This window comes from Gymnoscopelus microlampas (assembly GCF_963454915.1).
Source record: "Gymnoscopelus microlampas genome assembly, chromosome: 5".
NCBI lineage: Eukaryota > Metazoa > Chordata > Actinopteri > Myctophiformes > Myctophidae > Gymnoscopelus > Gymnoscopelus microlampas.
Window position 1 is genome coordinate 42,239,070 of NC_139942.1, and position 21,435 is coordinate 42,260,504.

General features: G+C 41.5%; 1 protein-coding gene across 1 annotated transcript in view; it reads right to left on the reverse strand.

Annotated features, from left to right (window-relative positions):
• Positions 1-4,852, reverse strand: part of pde1cb (phosphodiesterase 1C, calmodulin-dependent b) — a 76,546-nt gene extending 71,694 nt beyond the window's left edge. Inside the window, exon 1 of the mRNA XM_084057094.1 lies at positions 4,364-4,852. Coding sequence (XP_083913220.1) covers positions 4,364-4,464 — 101 coding nt within the window. The 5' untranslated portion in view covers positions 4,465-4,852. The remainder of the gene's footprint in view (positions 1-4,363) is intronic.
• Between the last annotated feature and the right edge of the window lie 16,583 nt (positions 4,853-21,435).

Below are 21,435 nucleotides of genomic sequence, written 5' to 3' on the forward strand. Positions count from 1 at the left end.
CGCGTGCGTGAGAGAGAGAGAGAGAGAGAGAGAGAGAGAGAGAGAGAGAGAGAGAGAGAGAGAGAGAGAGAGAGAGAGAAAGAGAGCAGCGCAGGGCTTCTTCTAATTAGGCTTTTACTCCTGTGTTCTCAGCATAATGAGGATGCAGGCTGAAAGGGGAGGGCTGTGTGACTGAATAACTCTATTAGAGTATATTTCTACAAGAATAATATGATAATGTAGATAACCTTAACCATATTAGGCCATATTTAACCATATTAAAGTGTATTCAGACCACTGACTGAATGACTGACCGTCTGTCTGTGTTGAATGGCCAACCGTGCTGACTATGCTGTTCACTGTACATGCCTGTGTTTTCTGCCTTTGTCAAGCCTCCCACTAATCAGTCATTATTATTGTGTTAGGTTAGGGCGCTGGCAAACCGAGGCATTTTGAGAGAGCTTGAAAATTCCATTGGCTTTAACTGTCAGCCAAAACAACAAGCCGCTGATCAATCGATTGTAATCAATGCATTGATTTCCATTAATCATTGAGCAAGAGAGAGAGGTCAGAGAGTCACAGTGATTTCATTCACTAAAAGGCAATCCATTGGAATCCATTTAGCAGTGCAAGAACATAAGGTGATTTGTCAGAGAACAGTATAAAAACAAAGCTCCTGTTTGGTGTATTGATTTGTGGGTGGCGCCATTCACTGGATGACTTCAACAAGAGGTTCTGTTTGACAGAGAGACGGGAAAGTGTTCTCTCTCTCTCTCTCTCTCTCTCTCTCTCTCTCTCTCTCTCTCTCTCTCTCTATCTCTCTCAACTCAGTCTATTTTAATATCTACATTTTACATGAATCCATCAAGTTTAGAATCTCATAAAAAGGCTTCTTTTGTGAAAAGTACCAGTATTTCTTTGTTGGCTAGTGACACGTTGACGACAAAGTTGTGGCTAAGTCGCGTCTTGTAGTTAGACGCGTGTGTGTTTATGTGTGCGTGTGTGTGTACGTGTGAGTGTGTGCGTTCTGAGAGGGTGGTGCCTGTGCGTAAGTGTTTCCCTCTCTGCCCTTCTGGGGAAAGAACTGGTTCATTACATACTGCAGTGTATTGTGTCAAAGGGGAGCAGTGTGATAGCTATGCGCACACACTCACTCACTCACACACACACACACACACACACACACACACACACACACACACACACACACACACACACACACACACACACACACACACACACACACACACACACACACACACACACACACAATATACACAGATAATCATAGCTGTCAAAGAGATTTCTTTGGATACGCTGGCAACACATACCGTAAAGGTCACCAAACTGCTGTTAACACACTCAAACACAGAGAACAATCTCTACATTACAACACGCAGTGAGTCAGTCTTGCCCTGCTACATACACACACATGCACATATACACACACTGTTCACATGTCTAATGGAAGGACGTTCTCTGTATTCTGAGCATTTCAAATGCTTCTGGGATTCAGTCCTCAAGGAAGCATCCTGGGGAGCTTACTGTATCTCATCCATATCTGTGAAACTGGCTGTGAGTGTTAAAACACATTCAGAACTCAGTTTTACATTTTACAGAAGTTACAAAGCCTGCTTTCTTCCAGCTGAGAAATGCAGTGAAGGTTAGGTCATTTGCAAGTCGGTAGGATTCAGAGAAGTTGGTTCAGGCTTGAGCCACCTGGAATGCATTGCACTTTTACTTGGCTTACCCAAGACATTTATTGGCAGATTGCACTGTACAGTAGCTCCTAAAAAACACTAGGATTTCAACAAGAACTAAGATGAGAGACTATGGATGCATTGCACTGGCTCCCTGTGTCTTTTGGAATTGATTTTAAGGTCCTGTTATTTGTCTTTGGGCTGTTTATTACAACATTTGTCCCTTTACGACCAAACATTTCCTCGGATCTACTACTGCAGGCCTTCTGACAGTAGTAAAACTGTCTCATATAAGGAACGCCATGTCACGTTTTCCCTTTTATGCCTCTACACAGTGGAATGCTCTACTTGTACACATTAAATAGGTATAAACAGTGGTAGCTTTTACAAAGCTTCTTTAAGGTATAATGACCATTTTGATTTATATTAATGTATTTATATATATTTTATTCTATTTATTATTGTCTTAGTCCTACTGCATAATTGTTATCCTTTACATCTTATCCTTTAAATGCTATTGTGTATTTTTGTATTCTTACATTTCTATTCATGTGTATTTTTCTTCTTTATTGTATGATGCCTGTAAAACTATTTGAGCTGCATTTATTTGTATGAAAAGGGATTTATTAATAAAGATGATGATGATGATTATGTGCGTGCACGCACACGCACACGCACACACACACACACAAACACACACACACACACACACACACACACACACACACACACACACACACACACACACACACACACACACACACACACACACACACACACACTCTCTCTCTCTCTCTCTCTCTCTCTCTCTCTCACACACAGTGACAAGTGGTATAGAATGATGCTATGCATATGCGTGTGTGTGTGTGTGTGTGTGTGTGTGTGTGTGTGTGTGTGTGTGTGTGTGTGTGTGTGTGTGTGTGTGTGTGTGTGTGTGTGTGTGTGTGTGTGTGTGTGTGTGTGTGTGTGTGTGTGTGTGTGTGTGTGTGTGTGTGTGTGTGTGTAGTGGGGGGTGGACAGTCAACAGCTGTCGGTCGCCTGTCAGTCAGAAGTCCCTCTTCTTTCATACACAGGCTCTTTGTGAGATTAAAGGCTGATGGGATCTCTGTGACACACAACAGGAGCCCTCAGAGAGAGCAGTGGTGACAAGAAGGGATGTTACATTCAGCCCACTCACAATATTCGGAATGTCCGAAAAATAAAATGAAATGGAACGGAATGGAATGGAAGGGAATAGAATAGAATAGAATAGAATAGAATAGAATAGAATAGAATAGAATAGAATAGAATAGAATAGAATAAAATAAAATAAAATAAAATAAAATAGTATGGATACTGTAGACACTGTTTGGTCAGACATGTACGTATGCACACAGATGCACGCGGGCGCACGCACGCGCACGCACACACACACACACACACACACACACACACACACACACACACACACACACACACACACACACACACACACACGGGAGGAGGAGGTGAGGAGAGGACAGGAGGAGAGGAGAGGAGAGGAGAGAAGGACAGGATGAGTGGGAGAAAAGGCTGCTAGCTACTATAAGGCAAAATATGAACAATTCCCACTTCTACTTATGTATGCAGGGCACTGCTTTCTGTAGGGGCAGTTATTGTTCTTGGATAATGGTGATGATAGTGGTATACTAGTGGAATATTAAAGCTGGGGGCCATGCCTTGTAGTTATAATAATTCTTCAAAGTGAAAAATCTATACCATCTTGCCAATGAACTACAGATTCTAATTGTAATTTGCCTTCCAAAAATAAATTGTAATAATACAATAAAATAAAACATTACTAAACAAATATGCTTTTGGTGGCATTGGAATCAACATCAACAAATCATATGATGCAACCGTGTGTAGCTCTGAGCCATGGGGTACCTGGAATATTGGATGAAATGGAAGCTCAGCCAATACATCTATTTGGCCTTTTGTCATACAGTATGCATACACATGTATGTACACTCACTCATGGGGTCTGCATCTAGTGCATTGGACTACAGGAGTGTATATTCATTTAAATGGTATTGTTTTATCGTATGGAAATTGCACCAGAGTTAGCCTCCAGCTGATTCACATGTGCAGACCCTCTGTGAAGGATTATGTGTAAAGGTCTATAGCCAGTGTAAGGTGAAATAGCCTATAGAGGCTGGTATAGACCCCCCCCCCCCCCCCCCACTCCCCCCCCACCGCCACCCACCAGCTCTGCGACAAAGCCCGGCAGCAGACCAACAACACAACAAACACACACAAAACATTGTGCACACTTCTATGGAATAATAGTACATTGAAAAACAACATGAACAAACATGATGAGAACACCAAACCAAAAGGGCAAACACTTTAAGTCAAACATACGACATGCACCTGCACACCTATCAACCCCCCCCCAACCCCCACCCCGTCACGCACACACAGGCACACACGCACCAATAGACACACATGCACACGCGTGCACACGCGCGCACACGCATGCACACGCACGCACACACGCACACGCACACCACCACACCACACACACACACACACACACACACACACACACACACACACACACACACACACACACACACACACACACACACACACACACACACACACACACACACACACACACACACTTGTTGAAAATGAAGGAGTGAGAATGTGAATATACTTACAGTCCCCGCAGTCTGAGCCAAATCTTCTCGATCTGCTCCGGCTGAAGGTACTTTAAGGACGTGCTCTCGAACTCCTCGATCTCTTTGGTGGGCGACTCCATCTCTGGAGCCGGTGGTGACGGACGGACGGATGTGTCAGAAGTAGGGGATGAGCACAAACAAAAAGTTTAATCCCTCCCAAAGTGCGAGCGGCTGGGCAGCGGTGGAGGCGCGGACAGAGCACAGAGGAAAGAGGGTGATGGATGCTTTGGGACGGTGGGGCGCCACAAAGCTCTCCTCTCTCAAGACCACTCACATTGAAACACGTGCATGATCATCCTTCACTTGTTCTTCCTTCTCTTTTCCAGTTTATCTCTTCTCTTCTCTTCTCTTCACCCTTTTATGCTCCACTCCCCCAGCATAAATCAGTGCGTGTCTCAGTGGAACTCAGCAGTAAACTGGAGGGCGCTCTAGCAGCAGTGACAGTACATGCAAAATGGTAAAAGTCTATCTATTTCTATCTCTCCCTCCCTCCTTCTCTCTCTCTCTCTCTCTCTCTCTCTCTCTCTCTCTCTCTCTCTCTCTCTCTCTCTCTCTCTCTCTCTCTCTCTCTCTCTCTCTCTCTCTCTCTCTCTCTCTCTCTCTCTCTCTAACTCACTCCTCTCCTGTGTGAGCGCAGAGGTCCTGGAGCTGAGCCATGCTCTCCCAGCAACAACACGCTGCAGACAGGCAGGGCAGCGCAACCCGGGATTAACACTCTCTGCTGATCTCTCCAGGGAGTAGGAGAAGGGAGAGGGGGAGAGAGAGAGAGAGAGAGAGAGGGAGGGAGGGAACAAGGGAGACACTAACAGTCAAAGGAAGGAAGGAGGAGTCCAGCTGACAATGACAAACCGCTCTGTTTCCTCCAACCGTTGCGACGGAGAGAGGAAAGAGGAACGAGAGAACAATGACAGTGAGTGGTTGGGGGACACGGTATAGGAGATGACGAGTTGGGATAAGTAATGGCAGAGGGGAGAAATGAGAGAGAGAGAGAGAGGAAAGAAAGGAGGGGAGGGATGGAAGGAGGCATGAGGACGCAGGTTTTAAAAGTAACATGCTGCAACAGAAAAGATTATGGAAAAGAACTCAGAGCTTTTCCTGCATCACACACACAGGCTGCGGTGATGACAGCCTCACTCGCTCCCTCTCTCTCCCAGGCTTTATGTCTTACTCATATTCACAGACGACTGACATCAGGATTACGATGCCAACAACAGAGATGAAGTACACTTTGTCAGAGATGTAGGGACGGGAGGTTTGGGATTTGAAGTCATATTAATGATCATTTTGCTCTATAATCGTTTTTGGCATGTATACAGTATGTCCTGATGGGGGGATTAAAACCCTGCCTGGCCAGACACTGTATTGTCAGTCATGTTGCTTGAGATTAATCTGATCCGAAGAACATCATTATTCAATCCCCTCAAATACAAGGATTCCAAAGCACATACTTTTTTTTATTATACATAAGCCTTATGGACATCTACCAGGTGCTGCAGAATAAGATTATCTCTCTCTCTCTCTCTCTCTCTCTCTCTCTCTCTCTCTCTCTCTCTCTCTCTCTCTCTCTCTCTCACACTTTTGACTTTCATCCCAACAATTGAAAACTTCAAGAACAGAACACTCTTTTTATTTAAACACTTTTGACTGGAGATGTATTTTAAGCCCAACTATGACGTAGGCCTGGAAACCAGACGAATCTGACATAGCTAAATATTATATATATATATATATATATATATATATATATATATATATATATATATATATATATATATATATATATATATATATATATATATATATATGCGCGCCAGGCTAATATGGACACAATTAAATAGTATACAAAATATAATATTGTAGCTGCTACAAAATCTACAACAGCTACAAAGCTACAAATAAGTTGAGCAGGCTTCAACTTCAGATACACAGGGTTCCTACCAAGGGGCCAGCTTGAGATTTTTACATTGACTCCAATACGGAAGAGACAGTTCATATGAATGGCCTGTAGTTTCGCTGTTTTACCCCTGCGGGTGTCAGAGAGAATATTCTCTCGATGTAAGCGGATGGGTTTTTGACAAACTTTAGACTTCATTTTCTTACCTTAATAAACATTGTCATAAATACTATATGCTTCCAGTCGCTAGTTTAAAGTCTCCTTTCAATCATCATGATTTGCGTTTTGCTAAATTATGGTCCCATTTATTTTAAAATTGACGATAAAGTAGGCTATGCTCTAGGAGGGGCGGGATGATTTGATTGAGAAGCTACACAACCAATAGCATTCATTCCCCGTCCCCGCTCTTGATTGACAAGCTACCCAACCAATAGCATTCTTTGGGGATTGTTTTCCGGTTCCTGTTGCCGACGTGCTCTTTGGTATATATTAAAGATGGCGGATTTCAAATTCCTGAACAATCGGCTTCATTTTCGGTCTGTAGAAACCAGAGGTCTGGCTTTGTCCATCTCTTTTATATAGTCTATGGTTCCTACACATTTTCCATTTCAAAATTTCATACTCAAATTTCCAGAATTCTTTGTCGATTCTTCAGACCATATTTGACATACAAGAATAAATAGCTACATGTAGATACTTATTAGGTCAATAAATAGTTTTAAAATCCAACTGTACTGTATGTTACATGCTGACTATGTATAGACTACTATTATGTTGCCAAATAATTGCAAGATTGTAGCTGGTACAATAAGCTCATACACAGGGGTGCACATAACTTTTTAGGTCTAGTACTCAGAAGAGCACCTGGAGATGTGACTTGGTGCGCACCAAATAAATGGTCACGTCCAGTTGTGTGCACCCCTGCTCATACAGATTAATTAAGCACTGCTTTATAAATTAGTACTTCGTTGTATGGCTATTTTTGAGAAGAGACGAGAAATTCTTGGAACATTTTTGAACATTTTCGCCCAAAATAGGGACGCCACATTGAAAGTGGTTAACACTAAACCCAGGCAATGCTAAAACAGAGCAATGTTATTGAGATTTGGAGTAAATTTGAGTAAACTTGAACTAACTGTACTGTATACCTTCAACCCCTACAGTAACAGAAGGGATGTTCATGTCCAATTCACAAGTGAACTAGAAAGGAGAACTAAAGTCTATTGACTTTGCTTTATTGGTTTGTTGGCTGTTAGATTAGCTAAATCAAAAATCATACTTGTAAACACTGTTTAATAAATGACTATAAATAAAGTCACAGAATGACGAGATTCCATTGTCAAACATCTATGCCCAAAGAGGACGCGAACTAACCGGTGCAGTGCTACAGTATACACATTATTGTCCCATGAGCTATTGAATAAAACAAATATATATATATTATTGTCCCCTCCATATTTTTTTGTCTCTTTTATAAATAAGAACCGAAAATGAGGGAAAAAAGCTCTGTGTCTGTGCAGCACAGTCTACACAGTGTCTATTGAAATGACAGCGAATGCAGCCATAAAGGAAAGGATAAGGAAAGGAAACCATAATAAAGGTATTGTTTGCTTTAGCCTTAGATCAAGATTTATTTTCTCAATTTTTACATGACAGGCTTTGACTCTTCCCCAAATAGTATTTCGAGTTCCGTGTTTAAGGCCCGTACATCTCCATGAATGTGTACATTTATGGAGATGTACGGGCCATAAATATGGAACTCCAAACACTATTTGGGGAAGTGTCCAAGGCTGTCATAGATACACAATTTTCAGAATTGATCAAATAAATGTATGTGTCTTGATCCAAGGCCAGGTTTCCTTATGCAGAAAAGATGGCTTTACTTTTCTGATAATTACATGACTGCATGAATGTTCAAAGAAGTTTTGGATTATTTGTGAAGCTAAGGAAATTTTATATTTTAAAAACAGAATAGGGGCTGTATTCTGAAAGCATACATGTTTTCCCATACTCTCTTTTCTTTTTTCCATACTTATCCAGATCTGGAAATTACTCAAAATAAATTCCATACTCCATACTTGCGTAGAAACCCTGGATACAAAGCGACAGATATGTTCTGTATCTTTGTATCTTTTGTATCTGCCAGTGTGAACGCAGCATGAGGGCTGCGTATCGCGGCACCGGTATGAACTCTAGTAATAATATAACAGCTAGAACAATCAGGCAGGTTCAGGCAACTTGAGGCAAGTACATTACTTTTTTTCTTTTTACATTTTTATCCCACGATTTCGTAACCCATTTTTTTCACCCAGTGCCAATGCCTAACCTTGCAATCCTGGGCGCTACTCTCCCTCTGCCAGCCTGGGGAGAGCCCCGAATTGAGCTCATGCTGGAGGAGAGAACACGCACCCAGCGCCCACAGCCACAATCAAACCCAGCACCAGCTGTGAGGCAACAGCACTACCGACTTCGCAACCCAAGTACATTACTTCACTGTAATGTAACCATTAAAATCAGGAAAAGTCAACTTTTTTTTGCCATATAGTGATATCCCAAATCCTCAAGATATTGATGTAATTATCAGTATAATATCAATATTGCCCTGGCCAACTATTACAATATTTGTCCATACTCAGCCCCCCCCCCCGCCCCCCCCCCCCCCCCCGTTGTCTCTGAACTGCCGATACAGAACTCAGTGACCTTGGGGCTCGGTATTTCACCATTTGTCATTTTATTTCCATCCTGAGCCTTGTTTGAATGACTCAGCCCCTCAACCCCCTACCCATGAACACCCCCCACGCCACCAACCCACCACCCACCGTAGCCCAGGTCTTTCAATTACTTGATGCAGGAGGAAGGGATAATGCCAGGGTGCCACCTCAAAGCAGGTCCCCGCTTTCATCTGCCCAGAGAGTGTTTTTGTGTGTGTGTGTGTGTGTGTGTGTGTGTGTGTGTGTGTGTGTGTGTGTGTGTGTGTGTGTGTGTGTGTGTGTGTGTGTGTGTGTGTGTGTGTGTGTTCCTTGGTGCCTGCCAATGCTGTTTTCAAAGGAATACTCTTCTAAACCCCATCACTTTCCTTTTCACTTTCTCTCTGGTTCTTTCTCTTCTTGCTTCCTCACTCAAAAACCCACTCTTCATCAGTCCTGGTGCCATGCGGAACCCCCCAGGAGACTCGGAGGAAGAGTCATCAGAGTTGTGAGATTTGGCAGGTCAACCCAGTGGGGGAGATGCCTCCTTTGGCCGCTGACAATCACTGCACTGCAGTAACTTCACATTGTACCAGTGGTGGAAAGTAACTTAAGTACATGTGCTCAGGTACTGTACTTAAGTAAAATACTTGAGTATTTCCAATTGTCAATACTTTTCCTTCTTCTATACATCTCAGAGGTAAATATTGTACTATTGTATTGTCTTTTTTCAAAAGATTTTTTATATAGCGTATTTTCAAAACTCGTCAAATGGGACATTCTGCATAATGAGTAGTTGTACTTTTGGTACTTTAAGGATATACTTTTGTACTTTTACTCAAGTAAAGTTTTGCAATGTAGCAATTTGAGATTTGTGTCAAATATGAAGTGCATTAAAAATAAATAAATACAAATAAAATATTATTATTATTATTAAGTAAATTCTGTAACAGAGTATTTCTACATAGTGGTATTGATATTTTTACTTAAGTTAAAAAGAAAAGAGATTACTTCTTCCACCACTGCATTTTACCCTCGACACTCTGCTCCCCTGGAAGAGGCGCCATGCACCACGTAAACTCCAGATGGTAAGAAATGACACTGCGCAAGCTGGACCTCGCTCTGCTGAGGTGCACTGGTTTCAAAGTAAAATTTCATGCTTTCGTTTTCAATGTCAGCGTGGGGGAGCTGACAACAAGGTAAAGGTCAAAAGTATTCAAACCATAGAATTTCCTGTCCAGTGGGGTGGCATGAAGGTTGGAGTGAGAGACGCTAGGCTAGAAAAGGTCATCAGATATGAAGCACAGCTGTGGAAATGTGGGTGCATGTTTATGCTGTACAATGAATGAACACTCTTGCTCCTGCAGAAAGACACTGAGGCAATGAGTTTCCTAATGTTTTTGTTGTCAGTTGTTATGGTGCAATCACACCAGACGTGATAACAAAAAATTGTGTTGCTTGATTGAGTCGTTCTGTTGCATTCACACTGGACGCAGCATTTTCACATGCATTTCAATGGCTCTGTTCGCTTCAGCAAAAAAGCTAGAGTTCAACATTTTTCAACTTGCACAATTTGTGTGTTTTTTGTTCTATTCGCATCACGACACAGAATATTTCTTTTGTTTGTAATATTATGTCTTTACATTGATTTGCATCTCTCAAAAAATTGCATTGTGTCCAGTGTGAATGTGCCATTACAACATATAAAGTTTAAATATGGAGATACAAGGATTCTACCGCACAGCAGCAATATACTATTCTTATGCACTGAAATGTCTATCTCTTCTCTCATCTGAGAGAGCCACACACTTTGAAATTGCCTGGATAAACCCTAACCCTAACCCATAAACAATACCGTTGTATGTACAGTATACCTCTGTTACAGTCCTCTCAGTGGCATTTTACTCTCCAGGAATTATGCCAGTGTCTTCACCTGCCCTGACAACATAAACTCAAAATCACTAAGCTCTTGTAGCTAATTGAAGAGGGAAAGAGACTCAATAAACAGTATTTATAATGTGTCACTCTGCAAGCAAAATTCCTTTTTGCTCAAAATAGCAAGATCAAGAATGTGGCCTTGCCAAGCGAGCCTCAGCACCCAAGGACTCTTAGAGAATGTTTCCATTATGCTGTCAAATGATGGATGAAGTGCATTGCCAAAAAAGGCTCCACTGTCGGAACATGGCTTAAACAGACTATAGTGAACGGGAACAACATAGTGACGTCTAGGAATCTGAAAAGGTAATTGGGGTAAGTAAGTAGGCTAAGTAGGACCTAGTTCCATTTTTTTTCAATAGAAGTCAGACCTACTGTCTTGAATTAGTTTCTGAGTGGCTTGCATCAAAGAATGCACAACCTGGCCATGAGTGCAACAGCATACCAGATTTACGGCAAAGTTATTTACATAACATCAGAGTCAATCGGTGTAAAGAAGTTTATCAAGTTGATTGAAAACAGCCAGTAGTCACGGCCATTTCAACTCAAGCCTGCCTCTGTTACAGATTGCCTTTGGGAACTCCAGAGTAATGTACTGTACCGTATGTCTGAATGAGTGATTTTTATGAGACAGGAGGGAGATTGAAGGATATACTTGTTATTAAATCTCAAGACAGATCTACTAACACAATGAGTGTGTGCCAGCAAATGATTATTGCCTTTCATGTGATAATAAAAACATTAAATTGACGTATTGCTATCACAACAACTGCTCACAGAAAATACCTAATGAATCCCCTCTTATGACAATGAAATATGCTTATGACTATGACAGAGAGACCTGTTGATAATGTGCCACTGCCAAGGTATTTCTATCTCAGCTCAGACTCTTCCGCTCAAACCAGGACATTAACAGCTCTCACCATTTCGAAAAGGCATGAAAAATTCAAAATCTCATTTAAATTTCCTTGCCGGTCGATATGGATAGCAATGTATCAAACTGGTATTCAGCTCAGCATGAGGTAATTACCAGGTTTTGGAGGACCCAATCCATCATTTTCATGATCTTTTTTTCCTTTTTTTCCCTTCACAGGATATAGTAGAGATGGAATCTGGGATGGGGCGGGGATTGAGGGCACCACAGCATTAAAGAAAACGATATTCATTTGCAGTAGAAAAATACACCTGAGAGAAGGTGCACCCAGTTCTCCACGGAGATCTCTACAGGTCAAATGCATCCGACCTACAGTAGGTGATCAGGGAAGCAATCAGGTTTCAAGGGAACAGTTTAGATTTCAGAAAGCTGTCTACTGTATGGGATATCCTACCTACACTGTGCAATCCAAAGTGCTAATTCAACCCTTACAGGTCCATTTTTACACTCGCACAGGTTTAGGGTAGTTTGTCAGGCCCAATACAGTCACTTTGTTTTCTATGCTTCAATTATTAGTTTAAAGGCCTTTTTTTACATCATAAAATGGATCGTCTGAGCGATACAAACCCTGGCTGTGCAAAGCTTGTTTATAATACGTTATTATTCATAAAAAGTTGCATCTATAATTCAAGCTCTTCAATACCAGATTATCAACCCACAATTTCTACTTCACATTTTCAACATCCTCATAAAGCAGTTACAGCTCCACAACTCCGATAAGAGATTGAATGTTAAAGCCTTTGCCATTCATTCAACCATGAATTTCAACTCTGTCATTTGCATGGCCGCTTTTATCAATGTCTCTCTTCTGCCTTTATTACCAAACTGTTATCTAAATGCCGCCATCTTTGCTATTCCCTCAGACAGGACCATCACTAACCCAGTCCTAATTCTAAAACATTTGCACATAAAGCCACGTATGTCCAAATGTTTATTCTCATTATTAGATAAAATTGTCATTGGCAAAGCAGCATCATAGATGCCTTGGGGGGCAGTTACAGCACTGATATTCAGTGGTGGAAAGTAACTAAGTACATTTACTCAAGTACTGTACTTACTGTAAATACAATTTTGAGGTACTTTCAGTTTACTGGAGTATTTCCAATTTTCAATACTTTTACTTCTACTTCACTACATCTCAGAGGCAAATAATGTACTTTTTACTCCACTACAATTATTTGAAAACTTTAGTTACTACCGGTAGTTACTTTGTAGATTTAGATTATTATTACAAAACATGCATTAACCACTTCAGCCCTATGCATACTTAGGCTATTTGAAAATAGCCAATCAACAAACTCACAACGTGTTGCAAAGCGACGCGTTGTGAGCTTGCAGATCGGCTATTTTCAAAGCATTTTTAAGTACAAAATGTGAGTACTTCTTCCACCACTGCTGATACTAGGGTTCAACACAGGGACAAAGGCTCAAGTCACAACTCAATGTGACAAGCTGAAGCATCACAACAAATGTGTGCCATGAGGAGAGAATGCAGGCCAGGATCAATTCCTACAGTAGTACAGTGGTTCTCAACATGTGGGTCGGGTACCCCAGGGGGCTCCCCTACAGGATTTTTTTGGGGGTCCCCAGATGACAGAGAAGTGACAATTTAAGGACTTTTAAGACCTTTTTAATACCTAAACAAATACAATTTAAGAAAAGAACAAAGACCATTGCTGCATTAAAATAAATCAACAAACTATACTATAAAAACTGGTCAAACATTAGCCAAATTGTCAAATAATATAAGAAAGAGGCAAAAACTGTGAAAATCTGCTATTTCAGCAATATTTATCTGTCGAACGGAGTCAAACAAAATGTAATGCCTCAACGATTATTTTGGGTGGTCCCCAGTTCAAATATGATTATTTTTGGGGGTCACGGACTGAAAAGGTTGAGAACCACTGCAGTAATACAGAGAGGGCACCAGCTAAGGAAGCAGGGCTACAGAAAAGTTGTCTATTCATACAGTAGAATTAAATCATCATGGGTGAAAGAAAGCATGGGGCCTAGTGGTAAGTGAGCAAAGTGGATTGATGGTTTTGGAGTGAGGTCAGCAGGAGGTAAGGGTGAGGGGCAAACTTAAATACCCTCTGTCACAGCAGATGTCATTATAGTAAGAAGGAAGCACTTACTACTGTATTAAATAAAAACACTACTGCTAACCTTCCTAAACATGAAGGTTGAATGAGACAAACAAATGTTGCAAAATTCAATTTGGTCTCCAAATGGTAATTCGCCTTGAAGCTCCTTGATGAAACAATACAGGAAATATTCTGACTCTTCATGCTTTCTGTGCTAATGGTATTAAATTCCCCTCCGATCATAACCTGACTGTAGGTCACGTAAATCAGTCCTTATTGATCCAGTTCAATCAATAACCCAAATGTTATCACCGAGGGGCTGAAAAGCAGGGGGCTGAAAGGTATTGACTACACTTTAGAAGTCAAAGGGCACAGCCTGGAATGACAGCCATATAAAAACACTAAAGAGTGTAGCTTTTAAGAATAACTGTATTTGAAATATTAATTTGAATGAAAAAATATATATATACAATCTACGGGCACAAAGTAATGCACAAAGCCAGAAATAAACAAATATAATATAGACTATATATAATATATATAGTTATGGAAAATGTTATGCGTACAAAATTCTATTGTGTGTGTGGTCAGACACAGAGAGAGAGAGCGAGAGACAGACAGACAGACAGACAGACAGACAGACAAACAGACAGACAAAAAGACAGACAGACAGAGAGAGAGAGAGAGAGAGAGAGAGAGAGAGAGAGAGAGAGAGAGAGAGAGAGAGAGATATTAAATTGGAATTGCTGCATGCAAACAGATATGTACATTTTGGATAGATACTGTACCTTCCTTCACTTTATTATTATTATTATTATATTTATTGGGAGAGAGACAGCGGACATGAAACTTACGGATAGTAGATATAACCTCCATCTCATCCAATATCGGAATTGAAACACCTCCTCAGGCATTATAGTGTGCTTATTCCCTCTTAACCACTAAAGCCCTATATATTTCGTCCTACAATGAATAGCGAAAATAGTCAGTCTACAAGCTTACAATGCGACGCATCATTAAGATTGCACATCTGCTATTTTCGCGAAATGTTTAAAAAATTATGAACATTTTCTACTATAATAATATGCCCAAAAAAGTGAAGTAATGTATCACTTCAGTTCTTAGAAACACAGCCCTTTAAAATCATCATCATGCTGCTTTGAGGCCCATATTCAGTGTCTTTATATTGAACAGCTCGGCCACAGACCGTGCGGTAGTCCAGTCACAAGGGCCAATAGGGCTCATTAACAGGTTAGTCAGGCTAGCGAGATGGCTCAGTGCTAATCAGGGGAAGTCAGCAGGGCTCTGTGAGTGAGAAGGTGTCTAGTCTACGTCCGAAAGCAAGGGGTCAGCCTGTGAAAGCATATGCTATACTGACTGGCTATATTAATCAACTGCACAGTTCACTGCCGGTGTGTGGGACCCAATTAACCAGGAGATAAATCACATCATCAACCACACCACTGGAGGCGCCGAGCTGTGCGTGTGCGTGTGCGTGTGTGTGGGGAGGGACCCCAGGGGTCCTTGATGGGGTTCCAGGGGGTCCAAAACAAAATGTGTTAATACAGCATCACAATCATTTTAACCCCTTTATCCATATTTCATACGGGAAAGCATCTGTGTCATTTTTGATTTTAGCGTTGGCTATTCAAAAATAGCAGATCTGCAAGCTCACAGCCACTATTTTTGTAATTTTTTGAAAAATCAACACATATATCTAAAACAAAGTGTTTGGAAAATGTTGAATAATTACGATTTTTTTTAACATAAATGTTCTCTTCTGGGGATTCCTGACACAAAACCATTTCAGATGGGGGTATATAAATAAACTTGGGGCTCCGACCTTGACATGAAAAAGTTTGAGAACCACTGCTTTAAACAACATTATACCTGCCATTGAGACGACTTTATACTATACTTTAACCGGCAAACTCAAGTGGCTCCATATTCTGTCTTGTCTGTCAATGTAAGACAAAAGTCTGACTGCTGTAAATGAAGCATGTTCAACTGGACCAGCTGCGTAATGATAACAAGAGCTTTTTTAAACACTGCTATTATGCAGTAAATCTAAAGGCATAATGTATTCAATGTGATGCAACATTAATGAATACACACTCCAGCTGCTGTGCTGCAAAATCAGCACAGCAAAATTTACTCTGAAATTGTAAACATTCATTCTGGATCATGCTGTATGTGCACCTTCTGTACAAACTGCGGGAAGACCAGAACAAAAGGTGTTCAGCCATGATCATTCATTTAGCATTCTACATACCTCAGAGATCCCTCAGATTTGCACTGTTGAAGAAACACTAACCAAAACACTCAACTAGATTGCAGTTAAATAAAAAAATACATTACAATGTATACCTCGTAAATTTCATAAGCCAGGAATCATTCAAACGTTATTTTCCCCCCCAAAGCTAATTCTCTTTCAGAGTAATCAATGGTTGTCATACTCTAACTAAGCCAACCATTTTGCCACAGATCCACATCCGAAAAGATTTTGTGCCAGCGGCCCCCATGTGAGAAGATTTGTGTTAAAGTGATCTAAATATAAATGACAAAAATGTCCACAATATTTCCCAAGATTTTTCAATTTAAAAAAAAAATAGGTGATCTACAATTAAGCTCACAACACGTCACAGTGTGACGCGTTGTGCGCTTGTAGATCGGCTATTTTAGAATAGCCTAAACTACGGTTAAAGTAGTTAAACTGATTTTGATGCTACCCTATATTAACAAATATTGCTGGGGACACCCTGGAACCCCCTCGAGGACCCCGGGCCCCACTTTGAGAACCACTGCTCTATCCCTCCCAGAACCTGCACTGTATTAGCTGTACCTCCCTTTGCTGCAGCTCACATGCATCTGTCTCCATCCTCTGATCAAATCTAATTACCCTCACCGGAGGGTAGCGACATCTCCGGGCCGGAAGGTGACAAGGTGGTGACGTCACATAATGGATGACTGCACGTTCCGTAGTGATTTAATCATTGCATGTTATGTTCTTGTCATTTGTCATTCAGACACAGCTAGGTCCCAGTGGCAGCCCACTCTCTCTCCGGGGACGAGCTCTTTATTAACATCCCTCTTTGGCCAAGAGAAAAGAGATATCTCCTGATCTCAAGAGGACTCCATAAGCCAGGCAAATGAGCTGGATAGTCGACTACTTGCAACTAACAATCATACAGTGTGCGTGCTGATACTGGACAACCTAACCTTGTATAAGTGACACCAACTCACACCAAAGAGATTCAGTTTCAGAGAACACACACACATGCATGCACGCACGCACACACACGCCCACACATGCAGACACATAGTGTATGTATGTATGTATGTACGTATGTAGAAATAGACAGTTTATATGGGTGAAACAACACGTGTTGCTGTCTCTGTGAATCAATAGATGTTTGAGAAAAGGAATGCTTGGGGTCGTTCCATTTACTGTGACATGGTGTATTATTCGACACTACCGCTGAGCTGAGCTATGTTTTTAAATTAAGAAGTCAGTGTCTAGCCAAGTGGAAAATTATTTTCTCCTCATCGCCGCCCAACACAGGGAGTGGACCTGTGTTCTGGAAGAGAATACAAGACCTATACAGAATGCGGTAAAATGTGACACAGTGTGGAACAGCACCCAGAAATCAGAATGCATTGCTAACAACAAATGAGACCGCACAACATTGTGCCAAACACCCCTGAGGAAGTGATTCTCTGTGAATATTTGAATTTCTTGTAAATAAAGGCAAATCTCCATACTACTGCTTTTGCCATAACCTCTGATAATTTTACATACTGCCATAAGCTTGTGACCATCCGTTCTGCCTTTTCAGTGTCCATTGACAAAAGCTTTACTACCGCCGTAAGTGGCATTTGTAATAGTCTCCTGAGCCATCCAGGTTAATTGGAATCAAGCGATAAGTGTCATTCAGTATTCTAAAAGTGACAACAAATTATGGTAATGGTGGTTTGAAGTCCTTGGAATCAATCACATCTATGTCCTTTTAGGGTCGAAAGCCATAGACAGCAATTAGCAACGTTTTGTACATCTGTGTGTGCGTGTGTGTGTGTGTGTGTGTGTGTGTGTGTGTGTGTGTGTGTGTGTGTGTGTGTGTGTGTGTGTGTGTGTGTGTGTGTGTGTGTGTGTGTGTGTGCGTGTGCGTGTGCGTGTGCGTGTGTGTGTGTGTGTGTAGCATGAATTATAAATGTCAGGTGGCACTCTCTCAACTTGAAGCACGTCATTTCAGACTTTCCCTTTTAATCTCTCTGCCTACCGTATAAAGAGCACACCGGGGGAAATACTTTGAAAGAACAATTTCCGCTCACAGTGCCAGCATTAAGACACTTTGTGATCCTAGTCTATGAATATTTTGAGGCCCCAAGAGACATTTTTGGGAAAAATACATAAGACTGCATAGTGAACGTGATTAGGACTGTATGAGCCAAGTCATTAATTCCAATGTGAAGGCAACTGGAAAGCAAATAATGAATAGCCTCTCAATGCAGGCCATAATACAACAATGCAAAAAACATCAGTATGACTCCAACACCATTATGACCAAATAGCAGGCTAATCAAACAGCACCATGATAGAGACTTAGCCTGGAAACCAGACAAATCTGCCAGTGCAAAAAAATAAAAGCCTGCTCGGTTGTGATTGGATGGCCCCTGAAGTTGTGGGGCATCAATCAGGCCCCAGTATGCAAATATGGGGCGGGTTTATCACCAGAGGCATTTTTTTTATCCCCTTGGAAATACAGGTTCCACACAGAGATTCCAGACTAATATCTACGCAGTGATATTAGTCTGGCCATGCCAGGCTAATAGAGACTACCATTACACATGTGTCACGACCATTGTCCACCATGTTGGGAACTGTTCAAGCACCCTACATATCGGACGCAGTGAGCGTGGTGCTCACCAGTTGGCAGAGCATCAGGAAGGTGGCCATGATGTCGCATTTTGGTTATTTTACGGGAAACCAAAATAAACACAGGTTTTCGAGAGTAGGGAAGGAAACAGTTAACAATTCTAGTTTTCTTGAAAAGCAGAGGTAACTTGTGGAGGTTGTGGATATGTGAACATTCAATTGCCATTTCAGTCACATCGATATCTCCACTACATTTAAACACACCTGGTTTCCTCACTTCATTGGAAATCTGTTTACACAAGAGAGCTTTACTACTGTAGCTCGAGGAAATCATAAAGTGCCCAAATTAGTTTATCCTGCATTTTACCACACTTTCTCCTGCTTGGATTCTCATTTCTACTGGACTGGCAGGGATTGTGCCATAGTGCACTGCTCGCAGCGCAAAGTTGAACTTTGAACACCTCTGCAATTCAGTCAATTCACAGGAAATAATGAGCTTCAGAGCACAACTGTGGATTTGTGTGGGGTTGTTCCGAGGCCCCTGGATTTGTGTAGCCATAACTCTCAGAGTTACAGACCCGTAAGGATTTGGCACCCCCTCAAGGTGCCCTGAGGGTGCCTGGACCCCACTTAGAGAACCTCTGCCCTGGGACATAGGATTAATAAAGCCCAGGTCACATACATGTGCTTGTTTGTGACTCATGGAAGTGAAAAAGCAAATACAAAAATACAAAATACAAGAGCAGTAAGGGTTAGAATGAGACCCAGATCAGACTTCCAAGGAAGAAGATGCCACCGGGGCCTGTCTGCCCACCGGACCTCCGTGTGGGCGTTGGCATCAATTATTAATACAAAGTAACCAATGATCATGGTAATAATGGCTGAAACCTGATGGCTGTTTTCTCAGTGGCGTCTGGTCTGTCTGCTGCAGGGAGCTCATCAGCCAGAATCTCCTCGGGTTGCCGTGGGTCACTGAGGGGGGTCTTACATGTCTTGCCTTTGATCCCAATTCCGGTTGTGATAGCGTTCCACAAGGCACTCTGGGATTTTGAGCCTGCAATGTAACAACACCAAAAAACACAAACAAGGCTGCTCAGTGTGTTTTCTATATACTATAGTGCCAAAATGATTTTCACTGATGTGGCACTGTTCCATTCCTCATTCAACAGGGGGAAAAACGGTTCATAAAGTGGTGCATTTCATCTGCCACTGCACTGATCCTCAGACCGAGTCAGCACAATGAGGCTTTGTGATGCTGCCATCGTGTGGGTGTATTGTGTCAATACTGACTTATCCGTTTATTTCACTTTGAACAGTGACATGATGATTTACTTTCATTTTAGGAATTAAAACAATAACTGCATACTTACGTGCAAAACTGGGCAGTGGCTTGGCTGAGCTCTCATCAACATCCTCATTTGCCACTAGACAGAGAAGAATAGAGCAGAGAGACAAGCAGTATTAAAGCTTCCTGTTATGTATGAACATGGTTGTGGTTTAGGATCAAAGGTGGAGGTAATGACACTTGACAGTATAGAGCACCGAAGTCTGACGTAATTTACGCATCCTACCTGGGTCATGTTTTTTTTAAAGCGATGCAATTTTTGTATCATGAATGATACAGCATGATTTTATGACACCTGAATTTTCCCACGGGGATCAATAAAGGTTTATTTTAAATTATTACTCCTCATATAACGTAAAACAATTTCAAACTGACAGCCATAACAACAGTACATGTTCCAACTCGCATTGCAACTTGCATTCTGTTTCCTGGATACCAATTCACCAACAGTTCTTATGGTGAGAAAAGAAGGCCTTGGTTGTGTCCAAGGACTTTGGCTTGTCTCCTAGCAACATTTAATTGTCTGGATTTCTATATCGCCACTTTTCCAAAGCGCTTTACAAGGTGCGCTGCACTCCACCATTCACACACTGACTGCAGGAGAAACCATGAAGGCGTTTGGATGAAACCATCTAGGCAAGCCAAACATCTACAGGGCAACACAAACTAACACTGACACCATACAAACTGGGGGTTTGGATGGTAGTAATTCCAGGAAGACATAGAGCATTTAACAAGGGCAAGCCAGAGTCCAAACGGGCAATGAGGTACCAGCACTTAGGACTCACGCTCCAATGAGACTGATTGGCAAAGTGCTGCACTGAGTGAAGCCCGGGCTCAGAGAGTAATCGATTACATGATACTTTTCAGGTTACCATGACAACTGCGATGCTTCCGAGCAGAGTGGAGGTGCTGTGGGTTAGAGGTATGATAACTGTAATGGGATTCATCAACAGACCCCGTCTTTTCCAGAGCGTTTCTGACATTCATATGGAGTTTGGCAGTATTTCACAGCACAGCTTGATCGTCACACATTATAACGGTTCAAACATAAACTGGCAGGACGAACACCTGCCGCTGCACATCAATAGACTTACATCATCAGCCTAGGAGCTTCAGACCACTGATCAAGAGAATATGCTAAGGCTTTGATGCTTTGGTATTGCAATTTGCAAACGGTTATATATATTCTTTCCTTTCCAGTGCATATCTGTCTGATACTGCAGATTAGTGGTAGGTAACGTTAATGTTTTTGGTATTGAACAATGGAACATAATTATGAATGACATTTTTATTTCT